The following is a 14,677-nucleotide window of genomic DNA, read 5'->3' as shown; positions in this document are numbered from 1 at the left end:
GAAACAAACGTGAACAAACTTGAAGGTGGGTAGATATCAAGTGCTGCATTATATAACATGGCATTTCCAAAATCAGTTTCAACATTTTTCTGGTTGTTTTCCTGTGTTTGCAAAATTGAAGACGATGTCTTTTTCCAACTCTGATTATTATGTGATGTAAATTTACTCTCTCTGTGAAATGCAATATTCCTAAGTCTAAATCATGCATTCAGAAAAAGTAAAAGAATATTCATTTTTTGTGCGTCTTTGTAAATTTCAGCCTCAGCAAAAATCTGGCAATCCTAAAAGACTAACACGTTTGTGAGACACAGTTAACCTAAAACTGCCGAAAATGTCATCGCACTGGAATAAGTCTCCCCATTAACTTTAAATATTTTTCTTCTACATGGACTGTAAAATCCTCTGCACAAATATTTCAGTCTTAACTTACCTTCTTTCAGGATAGTGTCCCTCTCTGTCCCATCAATCTTCTGTCGCCCAATGATGTAGCTTGTGGCGTCGGCAAAGTAAATGAACTCGCTCTCTGCATGGAAGTCGAGAGCTCTGGGGTTCATCAGGTTCTCGATCGGGATCATGTACTCGTCTGGTACCTTCGCCTTTATATCCATCCCCCTGATGACACCCGGGCGGCCTTTACCGTAGACCAGGAAGAGTTCGTGTTCAGGCTCTGCAGCAAAACAAGACAAGCGCGGCTTAAAACTGACACTGTTATTTATCTGACACCAAATGTAAAAAAAAAGCAGTAGTTCCCCCCAGAATCTTCATAACACAAATGAACTAAAAGAGTTAAGATTTGCAAGCAGTGCCAAATTGGAAAGATAATGGGTTGCCCTTGGTTAAATCAGTTCTGTGGATTTAGGAGTAGGCAGATTAATAAAGCTGCTAATGCTGCATGAAAAGCTAAAACATCTTTCTGAACACAGCCAACAGCTCCAAGTGGAAATTAGAGCTAATTCTGTTCTTTCAACAGAGAACCTGTAAACAACCTTCATCCAAGCTCAACGTTGTTTCGAGTTAACAAAGCTGATTTTCAACGGATCCATAGTTTGTATTTCATTCTGAGCTCAAGCCTACATATTTGCCTACATGCTAAAATAAAATATTTTTGTCTGAAGCTGTTTTGCTTCTTCTGAACTATTTTTGTTTTCATTTGACCATATAGTTTTTCATCATTATCTTGCTGAACAGCTACATAAGGACATATTTTCAGATTTCTTGTAGAACCAACACGATTCGAATTCAACGTTTCTTGGTATATCTAAGATTTCATCAAGGATTAAAGTGCCTTTAGAAGAGAAACAGGCCCGCAGCATTATGTTTCAATTATTTCTTAATGAGGGATTTTCCCCACTAAACAAATATTCTCAAATTAAAGGATAGGTTTTTGGGGTTTTCAGTGTGAGATTATGCAGCTGCAATAAAAATCAACTTATTTTTTATATAGGGATTTTTTTTCTACATCAGGTGGACCAGGTTTACCAGGTGGACCAATTAGAGAGAAGAGGACTGCACACATTTTTAAGTCTCTCCATTCTATTCTCGATTAAGTGTTGCATATCTGTCAGTCTTTTAAATTTCTTTAAAGCATAGAATTATTCAGCATAAAATACTAGCACTAGGGAGGAAAGAAGGGAGGAAGTAAGTAAGTAGGTTGAAATAAGAGACAAGGAGGCTAAGACAAAATGACAAAAGAAGGAAAGAGAACTAAATAGGTTGGGTAGGATGTCACTAGGAAGGAAAACAAGGCGGTATAAGAAACAAAGAAATTACACAAAGATAGAAAGACAAGTTGAAAAGAGGGAAACAAAGTGGAAAAAGGAACGACAAAGGAAGGAATGAAGGACACAAGAAAAAAGGAAAAGGAGGAGGGAAGGAGACGTTTTTTAGACATCAGAAGAGTGAGTAAAGTCTAATACTTGGGAGGAAAAAAATGCAATTACCTAAGATGATTTAGTTATAATCCAAAATATATAAAGATATTGGATTACTTTAACTTTTCCAAAATTTCAGCTAAAATGCTGAACTGAAACCACGGCAAAACTAAGAACTTCTCATGAGAGTATCTGTAGGAAACGACTCTACTGCTCCTCAAGCCTCGCAGCATCAGAATGAGGGCATTCTGGGTAAAAGTCTGAGTCAGCAGACAGTTAAGTGATTGTTGACTTTAACTCGACCTCTGACTTACTCAAACTGGAGTCTCACTTACTCTTGCAGGACTTCCCATCACTGCCTAGACTGAATCCAGAGCGGCAGCGGCACGTCCGGGTCTTGTGTCCGTTTCCCAGGAGACAGAGGTCGGAGCAGCCTCCGGCCTTCCCAAGCTGATCCACCTCGCACGCGTGGCTGCGCACTGGAAACCAGGGGAGGGCGAAATAAGACGTGAGGGGGCTGTTGTAGTGGATAACGACTGACAAAATATGTGGCAGCGTTAGCGTTCACGAGCACCTGGAGGCTGACGTCTCTGGTGGTACACATGCAGAGCGCCCCCTTTGTCCACTCGGGTCACCACTTGGTAGTCTGTGCTGTTGAAGCGGTTGATCCTGATCACACTGGTCTTAGGCTGCATGTTGGCATTGTCTGAGTTGGTGGCGTACAGATAGTTTTCAAACACTGTCAACCCGTACAGATGCTCAATCTAAAACGAAATAAGAAAAAGCAGAGCATGGTGCGATGGCACTCAGTGGAAATCACTAAATAAAGCTTTACTTAAGCCATATGTTTATAGATTAATAACAGCAGAAGTCCAATCTGCTTAGCAGTCGAATCACCTCGATCTGAAGGGTTGATTAGATTTAAAATACGAGATTAACAAATGTTTCTCTCATACAATAATTGTTCTGTAAGCCTGTCAAAGGAGTTAATTAAAGTTATTCTGTAGGTCAAATAAAAAAAGAAAAATCTTCTCTGAAGTGACGTCCCCTGAATTGGTTTGAAGCAAAGTGACATCATGCTAAATATTGAAAAGATACACGTTTCTCTTTTACTCTGATCTATAGTTCTCTGATTAACTAAAAGAAGAATACTTTCATTGTACAGATACAATTCTGATAAAAAAAAAATAAAACTTCCAGGTATTCATTTTTGAGGTCACATTAACAGATGAGTCTCTATTTATTTACTTGGTGACCTCTGACCTCAGCACTGGATTTCATATGGGGGGGCTAGGTGTAGACTTTTCACACTCTTACCTGCAGAAGTGTTGAAAACCATGCGTCATTTTCCCTCCACTTCATCATCATGTGCTGCTTCGTGTTGGTCCATCAGACAACAAAACACTTTGAAGTTTGTGTTTGTAATGTGACAAAATGTGAGTGAGTATTTTTTGCAAGTCGCTGTATGTTCTGCCAAAATGAGTCGTATGAAAGCAACGGCAGACAAAAGCCTCTAGTGTTTGTTTGTTTGTTTGTGTCAGTCAGAACAGGAAAGCTGTTAACGTCCTCGCAAGCTTTAAGAGCCACTGTGCATCAGCAGTGCAGCTGCATTAGCTGCATTAGCAGCGTCAGCACCGGACATCGTTATTCAGCCTGTCTAATGAAAAGGCGAATGACCCAGATCTTCTCTCTGCTCATAATTCACTTGCCAAGAGCCCTTTACAGGAGTGCGCAGGGGTAATATTTGAAGTATTAAAGACATATGGGAAACTCTAAGAGATGCTGGATGGTTTTTTTTTTTTTAAAGCTCATAATGAATCGCAAATGCAAACATTCAAAAGCGACAATCTCCTGGTCTCACCAGCAGCCCCTGGATGATGGTGTGCCTGTTCTTGCCCTCGTAGTCCACCACCTCGATGTAGTCCAGGTAGGCGTCGGCCCAGTACACCAGCCTGCTGACGAGGTCCAGCGTGATGCCGTGGGGGAACACGATCTTGCTGTCGACGAGCTTGGTGCGGTTCTGGCCGTCCATGTCGCAGCGCTCCACTTTGGGGATCTGACCGTAATCTGTGAAGAACACCTTCCTGCAGAAACAAAACCGTCACAGGCTGAGCGAGGACAGAAGGACGTACAGAGAGACGGACGCTGAAAATACGATATCGACGTGGCTGTACTGCACGTGCAAAAGAGAAACATACAAAAGGAAACAGACAGCTGTGCTTTTGAAGTATATACGAGTTATTTAACTGGGTGTTCATTCCAATAAAATTGTCAGATTTGTTATTATGATTCTGATCTGAATCCTAGCAAGTCTGTAATCTGGTGGGACCTTTTATTATTATGATATGTGAGGTCTTTAATTGTTTATTTCCACTGCTCTCTTTTAAAGGTAGAATTATTCTGCAACAACTTCAGTGATTTTTTCCCCCTCGAACTCTGACAGGATCACAGTTATGCACACAAGCTGAAATATATGCACACATCATATTTTGTTAAATGCACCTCAATCACTCACTGTTTTATAATCATCGTTTAGTTTCTGGACTGACTCTGTCTGGAGAGTGAACCAGTTTTCTTGTCTGAATCAGTGGAGTTGAATTGCTTCCCCAGCACCAACCTGCTTTTAAAGTCCAGAGTGGAGGTCAGTGCCACTCTAGAAAATTAAGATCCACAAGTTGTATCTATTACAAAACCAGTTTTTATCTATGTTTGTAGTAGCTGTCCTGTTGAGATGCCCGATAGTTTGAGGCACTAGCCTTTATGTGATCAAATTACAGCTGAAGCACTTCATCATTAGCACTAAATGTAAGACACAGGATGATGCTGCCACCACCGTACTTGTCCAGTTTCCTTGGGTTTTCAAAGCCTCCCCTTGCTTTATGACACTGTGGTCCAAAAACTTTGTCTTGGCTCACTCAATTGGGCAGATCAAAATTTTTGCAGTCTGGAATATCAATATTGATATAAGACATAAATTCATTTTATTACCATAAGAAAGTCTCCAGTTTATGATATTCTTGGATCATTTTCTTGGACAGGACATTGTGACATATTTTTGTTTTAGATAATCTTCTATGCAAAGTAGCAACACATAATAATAATTGGTACTCTGGTACTCATATTTGATTCTGAATTTTTAAAAAGTGACTTTTCCAACTTCTATAAATCTACAACTCAAATCTAAACTTGGGTGTCAACATTATTTTATCATTGCTCCACCATCTTTTTTATTTATTGCAGATGTTTGATGTTTAAAGTTTCAAATTAAATATGACATTCATAATCCTTAAGAGTGTATAAAAATATATCTGTGCAGTCAAATCTTTGACTTGATTTACAAGTTCTTGCTCACACAGATGCTGAAAATGTGCTAATAAACAACATTTCTGTGTTGCATAACTAGAAAAAAAAAAAAAACCTCACCAAATAAGCAATAATAAATAATTGCCAGCTTTTACGCAACTTCCCAAAATTCTCTTTTGCACGTTCACAAACACTGACTCATAGGAACTCATCTTTCCTGGAAAACCCAAAATCTCAACTTAACCTGACAGTCTTACATAAATATGCACACATTTGCTGATACAGCAGATGGAGCATTTTGTTATAAACAACAGGGTTGGAGTGAAAACATACTTTTATGCTCAAAACCTACGCAGTCAGGCACTCGTGGCTCAAACAAAACATCTGTACTCAATTACCCAACGTTCAAGTATTCAGTTACCCCTTCCAGTTCATTTTTAATAAGATGTTTCAGAGCTAATCATGTTGTAGAAAGATGGCATTAGTCCAGTCGCCTCTAACAGACTTGAGTTTTCATCAAACTTTTCCTCACATGTAAAACAACGGGGATGAGGTTCACAGAGCTGGAGATATCTAGATGTGTACTGACCCCATGTTGGGGTCCAGAGCGATGCCTTTAGGGTTGTACAGCTCCTGGTCCAGGAGGGTGACGCATGTCTGCCCCTGCTTGTCACACACAAAGATCCTGTCATCCACGTCATCCACAAAGTAGAAGTTTCCGGTGAGCCAGTCAATGGCCATTTGTTCCACATCTGGAATAGAAAAACAGAAGAGATGAGTGGACATGAGGGGACACAGGAGGTGCAAGGTGATGTAGAGTCATTATTTCTAAAAACAACAGATAAGCCTGACGTCTGTGGGAAAATAAAGGCCATCTCTCAGGAACTGGGACTCCAGCAAACCACAGTGAAAGTTGTTATCCTCTGATGAAGAAAACATGAAACAGTGATGAATCTTCGCAGGAGTCACCGGCCAACCAAAATGACTCCAAAAGCACATTGTGAACTCATCCAGGAAATCATGAAAGACCACAGTAGTGGTGGAGTGATGGTCTGTGACTTCTTTGCTTCAGGGTTTAGCACAAATGATGGTACTATGGATCCTGCTTTCTACCAGAAGGTTTTGCAGGAGAAGCCTGAGCTTCGCAGCACTGCAGCAACTTCCCTTGTGAATGACTCAAAATGAGCTAAATGAAAGTTTTGGAGTTCCCCGTCAGAGTCCATACTGAACCTGACGTAGTGCCAGTTTGTTTTAGATAGTTATTTTATTTCCTTAATTAAATGAACTCATCATCCACATTTGCTCCTGTTGTCTTCGTCAGAAACAAGTATGACAAGAAGCAAAAGCGATCCATAAATTAAAAACTTGTTCGCAGCACTGCATTCTGAAAACTTTAAGATAGTAAACAGTTTGATGTATATGTTATTATTCCTGCTTAACAATCTTAATAATGCCTAATATCAAACTAAGTTAATAAAACTTTGACTAGGCATCTTGCAGAAAGAGTGATCAGTGGTCTCCTTTGGTTTTTCTGTGTTTTCACCATGAAACAGATCTAAATACTAACTGAAGAACAAAACCACAAAAACAGCGCGTTTTGTCCTGTTACCTTCTTGCCTGTAAGCTCATCGATGTACAACTGTGTCTTCGTCATGAAACCATTTGTTCATACAAAACAACAGACAGACAAAAACCCACCCAGGAGGAGTGGTGGAAAACAAATGAAGCCGTTTGCTTGAAAGGTCACAGAACTGAGTCATGAAGCCGTTGCTTCCTCTCCTGCAGCCCCTTGTGATCCAGGGCATCGTCTCTGGGTCAGAGTTCGCATTCGGCCCGATCTCACTCATGTTCCACAGAGGAGAGATCAGGAGACCTCTTCATATCTCTGGCCATTCATGGACGCAAGTGTCATGTGCAAACAGGAGTTGACGAAAGAGATGGAGAACGTCAACAACAAAGTGCTGCTTCTGTTCTCTGAATCTCCATCCCGAGACCTGAAGTCACTTTCACTTTCACTACCTGGTTGCCAGTTATCCAAGCCCAGTGCTTCCATCAGTAGGAATCCTACACCTATTACTGGATGGATGGAAGGTAAAGGCATCATTTTATAACACTTTGCGCACAACATCAGTCCTCCTCTGGAGCTTTGGAAGAGTCTTTCTTGGGCAATCAGAAGCTTCTTGATGCATGTGGCTGCCCTCATTCGTTCCAACATCAGTCAAATCTACACCAGTCAGACCAAACATTATATGTATGGATAATATCTCAGGAGTCCCGCTTGTGGGATTTCCATGGACATTAAGTTTATTTAGATACAAGATTGGATTAAGATCAGCAATCTCCCCCAGCAACCCCCAAGTGGTTGCTCAACACCTGCAGTTTCTTGCATTCCCTTCACTGCTATGAATACCAAAGTACTTTCAAATTTGACCGATATTTTTATTGCTAAATTCAGTTTAAAACATAATGAAACATTTACAATCTCAGCTTCTCGGTTTGTCACTGTTTTTTTTCTTTTTTTTTTCTTGGAGACCAGCTTTTCGAGGATGAAGAACGATAACACACAGGGATACCAACTCCCCACCTACTTCAAGTACATAAATAAAACTTGCAAATAACTGTATATTTTTTTTAAATCTGGTACTCATGCGCTCCTTTCTTGTGCCTTCCTGGGCGACTGCCCGCACGGCCCATATCAAAAATCCCCAGTTTGCGAAACCTATACTTTTGCATACAGTAAAGAATTTAGATGAGGTGCAAGAAAAATGTTGGGAGGAGGGCTTCACAAGCCACAAGGACTTGTATTTTCACAGCTGCTGCCAGCTCAGCTCTCCACAGAGCCTTTCTGACACACAAACGTCAGAGTCGCATTCGTAGTCTTCAGACTCTTGTGTTTGCGCAAAGCTCAGTGGTGAGGACGGCGATCCAACGCGGTGGTTTGTTTTCCAGCCCGATCCAGTCCTGCAGTGTTTCAGTGGAGACCAGAGAATCCATTCCTCCGACCAGGGAAGGAACACATTATGTTTCTAAACACAGGAAATGATGGAGCACATTTCTCAGTGCAACAGTCCGAATAAAACTGGACATTAAAGACCAATAAAACTGAGAACATCCGGTTGAGAATTCTGGACTTTACAAAAAACTCACACTTTTTTTTATTTATTTATTTTTTTCTGTGCAGCTTGAGAAACATGAATATCTTCCAATATTCTGGGTTAAATTAAAGTTACCTTAAGACAAAAAGTAGCAAGATAACAACAAAAAAAAACTGGTGAAAATGTAAAAAAAAAAAAAAAACAGAAAACAGTGGGGAGATGGGGGGGAATCGTATCTCAACTTTGGAAACTTGGCTACGCAGCAACAGAATTTCTGAGGTTTATGGGAATCTGGGAACTGATTGCAAAGCAGCTCTGAGTTATTTCAGTTTAAGTCATTCCAGGTGCTCGGCAGATCACTCTCACTGATTACGTAACGAAAACTAATGCAAGGGAGAGGAAAAGGGGCGAATGTGAAATATTAGAAAATTGCACTCGAAATATACGGGCTCCTTTGCACACAGGTCGCCTCTTCTGCTCTGTTTGTGAACCAAAATGGCAGCGAATCAGGAAACTTTTCTGTTGCCTCTCGTCCTCGCTGCATCATCCCTCCCCTTCGCCGTCTCCCCAGAGGCGGGAATAGAGTCTGGATTCATTAAGTGCAGCTCTGTCTGTCTGAAACTATGCTATAAAGAAAGCATGGCGTAATTAAAAAAACAGAACCAGCTGCTTTCTTCACCTAGTCGTCTTCTCGGAAAACAGATCCTTTTCTGTGTTTTCGTCCTCTCTGTTCTGTCTCGTTTAAAAGGAAAAGAGAAAAAGAAAAAAAACACTCTGCCCCCCCCCAACCTTTATTTCTTTTTTTTTTTACACAGCCTAAATCGAAATGCAAAAGAAGTGGAGCTAGTCAAATCCTTTTTATTGAAGCTAATGTTTCTGTGATACCGATTGTAAAATGAAACCCCCACTAAACTGGAGGGGGGATTTGATGGTGTAGAGCAAACTGCTGAGTAAAAAAAAATGTATAAAAATGGAGAAAGTAGGCAAGGATAGAAAGCTTAAAGCTGACCGAAGAGTCGGAGGGAAAAGATGATTTAGAAATTGCGCTGACTGGCTGGCCTTTTGAGTTCCCATAACCTCATAAGGAGATTTTAGACCAGTGTCAGGCCGAAGCAAGAGCAGCAGCTGTACTGTAGCTCTGCAGTACAAGCAGGGAGAGAGGACTTAGTGACAGCTCGGAGATCAGCCTCCATGTACCCAAAACCGCTTACTTTTTAGTGACTATGAACTTCAGACGGTGTAATTCAGCAACAGACTAAAACGTTTAGTAACTATGAAACAGACAAAATAGTGCAGGATGGATTATCAAACTGTGCGAGGTGATTTGCTTTGGAGCCCAAATTAATGGACAATAAAGACAGATTGTACTATTAAATGCTTTACATTTACATATTTTTTTTGCGTGGCAGAAAGTTTGATGACCGCTGCTTTAACACCCTTCACTGTGGATGACCTTACATCATATTTCTATTAACTCTGACCTTCTGGGGGAAAAAAAACATTTCCTCAGCATGATTCTGCTGCCAGTTTTTACAATGAAAGTTGTCCTCCACACATTATTTTTGCAGAAAGGTTAATAAGTTATTTGTTCTCATCCTCAATGAACAGCGAGATTTACACTGAAGCTAAACTTCACACATTTGAGCTCCATTACCAAATCTGTGGCATCTGAAGGGAATAGGCTGTACTGAATTTAATTTAGGGGTATTAGAGTAAAGGAGGCTAAACAAAAACCCACAATGCATCTTCCTTTACTCTAAGCAATCATGCATCTGATTTGCTTGTTTGTTACAATAAATCCCAATTAATGTTTACTATTTCAATGTACAAAATGTAATACTTCTACAACTAATTGTCATGCTGTATGGATGGTGCCAAGGGCCACAGTCCCCATGTTTGGTCCCATTTTGTGTTAAGCACTACATGAGTTTTCTTGTTCATGTCTCATAGCTAATTTTCTGGCATGAGAATTTCAAAAATCAAAACGCAAACAGATTTATACAACTGAAAACAGGAACTCAGATTAGAAGCTTATGCTGCTATTTTTTAATGTTTCAGTGTTTCACACCGATGTGTACAAAAACATCAGAAATGGCAGAAAACGCTTCAATATGGCCCACGAGTTTGTGTTTGCTCTCTACGTAAAAGCCTAACCATCAACGATGAAGGGTTTGACAAAATACAGTAAAAGTAATCGCTATGAAAGACAAGCAGGAAGGACGCGGAGAGGGGGAGGGTAAACATCTGGACTGCTCATCTGTGGCATACTGAGGTCTTGACTCACTCCAACCACATGTGCATAACTTCCTGCAATGTTCACCCCTGCCATTGGTTGCTGCTGGATCCTCGCTGACTGTGAGCATAAACCTGCTCCTCCTCCTCCTCCTCACTAACACTCTGCATGAGCAGGAAAGATTAACTCTTCAGCCTGGGGACTCATTTCACATTATTGAAGAAGATGAGAAAATTCATATTGCATATTTTTCACACTTTTTTTTTTTTTCTTTTTTTTACAGAGCGTCTGGTTGCACGTCACTTGTCTCAGCAATCCTAAATATAAAAGTTCAAACGTCAACTATCTTACCCTTATGTAACACTTGCTCTAATTAGATTGATGCCTTATTATTCAATACATTCAAACAGGAATATTAAATATAGATACTTTATTCTCTCTCAGATGCAGCAGTTTCGATGTCTGTCTATTACTTCCTCTCACCGCCTGTTGTGAACATCCTCTCCTCGCTCCTCAACGCTTCTTGCATTTTGTCCGTGTGGGCTCTCAAACATACGTCTGTTAGTCCGTCAGTGGGTCTGCGTGCGGGAGCCACAGCGTGCCAGCGGGGGCGTCAGTGTGTTTGGAGGACAGGCGAGGAGAATCCAGATGTAGCCGAAGGAATTTCCCGCAAATTTTACTCCCTCTTAATTTGATTCATCACTTGTAAGCAGTCAAATCTTCGGAGAGAGCAGCTGGATCACAGCAGCAGCTACTGACTTTTATCTACAACTACAACGCAATAATTAAACTCAGCAAAATCTGGATGCTATATTTTTGAGGCAGCCCAGGACGATTAGGGGGGATTTATTTATGAACGCCAAATGTGTTGTGCTTTAACCTCCTTGTGCAACACAGTTTTTTCCCCAGTCTGCGCTTGTCCGATATTATTCACGATGAAAGAAACAAACTGTGCTTCCAAATGACAAGGCGCAAGCAAGTGGAAAACAAATCTGCCATCATTTGGACTTTTCATTTCACCGCTGACCTACCGAGTAAGTCAAACCTGTCGTGTTGAATCTGTAGCCACACGGAGAGGGCAGGCGAGCAGAGACAAGTCTGCAGGTCTGCTTGGTTTGCAATTATTGTCTCAAAGAAACAGGAAGACCGTGGACAAGACGGGAAAACGTGCAATCAGTTCCAATATGTTTTAAATAAGCTGACGTATATTTGTGAGCTTTCATCATTCAGGATTTTCTCTCCCAGTCAAATTTTCTGCAGCAAGCGGGAAACTATTTGGGATTCAGCCTTGAGCACAGAAATGATTAGCGAGGGAGTGTTTTGAATGAAAACAAAAGAAAAAATAAACTCGTAACAACAATAGCAGTTTTGTTGTTTTAATTTTGAACAATTAGGTTTTGATCAGTGTAATCTCTTGACATTGATTTTATTCTCCGGGAGAGAGTCTGATGTTGTTGGAGGGATTTGATAAAAAGAAGAAAAAAAAAAAATCAGTTACACAATTAAAGCAAAAAAAAAAAAAAGCTCAGCATGGAAACACTTCTCATGAATAAATAACACCCAGTTCCATTTGCCTTGGACAGCAGGAGCCAAACCTGCAGTATGAAGGCTCCCATCCAGTTAAACTACGTTCCAGTTAGGAAAAGCCGGTAGGGTTAGCTTGGTGTTAGCTAATGAGGCTACATGCTAGTCACAGGAAGCTGCAAAAACCAAATACAGATATGTCTGAAGGGAGGACAGAAGGAGGAAAGAAGGATGGACAAAAAGAAGGATGAAAGAAAAGAAAGATGGACAAAAGGAGAGAAAGCAGTGAACACCACAGAAAAGTAGGGAATGACAGAAATGGGAGGAGGGAAAGCTGGCATTGGCCAAAACCGAAGAAAAGAAAGAAAGACAAAATGAAGTAAAAGGGGAGAAAGGGAAGGAGATAAATGATAAAAGAAGAAGGATGAAAATAAGCAATATGGAAAGACAAGAAAAAATGGAGACAAGGACGGACAGAAATAAGAACACAAGTGAGAACAGAAAAAAGGAAGGAAACGAACGGCCCGAAGAAAAACAGGCAAAAAGAAGGATGGAGAGAAGGCAGTGACATAAAGCCATGTTTATAGTTCAGTATTTTCTAATTCTTAGTGTTAATAGAGTTGCAGCTGCAATAAAAGCATTTGATATTTTCCTTGCAGCTGCAACTAAATTTATTCCCCAGATGTACCATTAGGAAAAACGAAAATCCTATTTCAGTAGCTCCCAAATTAGCATTATGAACTTGCAATTGCTCTTGAAATGAGGTGTAAAAATCAGAAATGGAGCATGCTCAAAGTTCAGCCAGGTGTATTCCAAGACTTTTCGTTTTTTTTAAGTTTTTTTCCTGCAAACCAGCTCAAAGCTTTTAGCTTCCAGCACATGCTAACAGTTTCTCTCCTTAGTGCCGTTTCCACACAAACCAACATCAGACATCCTCCTCCGCCTCTCCTCCGTCCATTCATCCAGACTAAACCCGTGCTCTGTGTCTGACAATGGGGTCTCACCGGGAATCGCTTTTTATTAAACTTCCTTAACCTTCTCTCTTATGCAGACTATACTGAGAGGATTAGGGGATTACAGGGAAAACCAGGAGCAGACAATAGAGTTGAGAGTAACGTTTAATGTTCATTACTACGGATTTGTGTTTGCAGATAAACAGGACCGATAACTTTCTGCGAGCCACGTCTTAAAGCATCAAACCCCGATGACTCCTTAAAGGCTTTTCGTGATAAGCTCGCTCCATTCACAGCTTCTTTGTCGACTTGCTGAAGACAAGCCGGCCGCAGCAGCCGAGCGTCAACATGACAAAGAGCACCTGGCTGGAGCAGCAGAGTCATGATAAAGGCTAGGAAGGGGATTGGGATGTGGGCGTGTGTGTTTTTGTGTGACCTGCACGCAGCGCAGCTACAAACATGTGAGAGCACACGCCTGCATTCGGTCCGGCCCCTCAGATCTCTTTGTCTTTTCTAGAAGTTTCTTCTTTGCAAATGGGAGAAAAGGCTCGCCCGTGTTTTTGTGAAGCGAAACTTAAGCTGTGGAAAAGAACAGCTGCTTTTAATGTGCTGTCATAATATTTATGATTCACAGGTTGCAGACGGGGCAGCAGAAGGTCTCAGGGTGTCTATTCACCGAGAGGTTTTACGCTCAGCTCTACTTTAGTGACATTTTGGTATGCTTTCTTTTTTCCCCAAACTTATTTAACTCTTGAACAAACTAAAGGTGTGGTTTCATTTCACTTTGTAGTGAAAGCAGACTTTCTGTATGTGGAAAGTCCAGGCATTACTCTGCCATGGATATTTAAACTTACCTAAACTGGCTGGTTTCCTTCCACTGACCTGACTTTCAAGCAGTCTATTTTTTTGTTTTTAGGTGTGTTCAGGATAATTGTCGAATTGTACCCAAATATCAACCATCCGACCGAATCTGACCCTGTCGGATAAAATATGATCATGTCTTTCTGGAAAAGACTAGACTAGGCTAGACTGGAAACTGTTGGAATACCATGAGTCCGGATTCAGGTGGGTTTCATGTTATCAATGCAGTGAGACGGTGATGACCAGAACAAAGCAGCCACTGCAAAACGTCCACCTACGAGCTCAGCTGAAAGCGGCAGCTGTGCAATCAGAAAAAATGTTTTCTGGAAGACAGCGTACTAGTCGTCTGAGACAAAAACAGAGATCTTCAGCCAAAGCGGAAAAAGAAAAGTTTAGAGTCGGGTTGAGGCTTCGAAACGAAGGCACGCTCCGGTGAATGTCGAGCACGACGGTGGCAGAGTTATGATCTGAGGTTGCAGTGCTGCCTGGTTAAACTAAATGACTACAAGTTTCAACAGGACAAAGGACAGATATTTACTCATGACTGCAAAAAGCACGCCACTGAAGCATCACTTCCTGATGTTTGATATGAGTGTGAGGGTATGTCAATATTTGAACCTGTGTGGATCGGAAATCCTTATTGATTTTAAACCCATTAAAGTTGTATTTTGTATAATCAATCAACACAGAGAAAAGAATGGCTAAAGGCCTTCCATGTAGATGACGACTGTGTGCACTCTTTGATAAGAACTACAGCATCTACATCGTGTTTCTGCTGATCGGCGTCTACAGCTGTGAATGTTTGCTTTGCTTGTATGAAGAAAAGGGTTTGGAGGA

General features: G+C 40.9%; 1 protein-coding gene across 7 annotated transcripts in view; it reads right to left on the bottom strand.

Annotated features, from left to right (window-relative positions):
• Positions 1-14,677, bottom strand: part of LOC106925267 (low-density lipoprotein receptor-related protein 1-like) — a 107,631-nt gene that overhangs the window by 50,380 nt on the left and 42,574 nt on the right. For all 7 annotated transcript variants that reach the window (XM_014999475.2, XM_014999476.2, XM_014999479.2 and 4 more), the window contains exons 7-11: positions 5,764-5,926; positions 3,733-3,955; positions 2,446-2,635; positions 2,207-2,350; positions 431-667 (exon numbers count right to left, since the gene is read on the bottom strand). In XM_014999475.2, coding sequence (XP_014854961.2) covers positions 431-667; positions 2,207-2,350; positions 2,446-2,635; positions 3,733-3,955; positions 5,764-5,926 — 957 coding nt within the window. The remainder of the gene's footprint in view (positions 1-430; positions 668-2,206; positions 2,351-2,445; positions 2,636-3,732; positions 3,956-5,763; positions 5,927-14,677) is intronic.

Source organism: Poecilia mexicana, unplaced genomic scaffold (genome assembly GCF_051168715.1).
Source record: "Poecilia mexicana isolate PSO_F unplaced genomic scaffold, ASM5116871v1 scaffold_5, whole genome shotgun sequence".
NCBI classification, from domain to species: domain Eukaryota; kingdom Metazoa; phylum Chordata; class Actinopteri; order Cyprinodontiformes; family Poeciliidae; genus Poecilia; species Poecilia mexicana.
The sequence above is the reverse complement of the archived record's forward strand: the minus strand, read 5'-3'. Positions and strand labels throughout refer to the sequence as shown.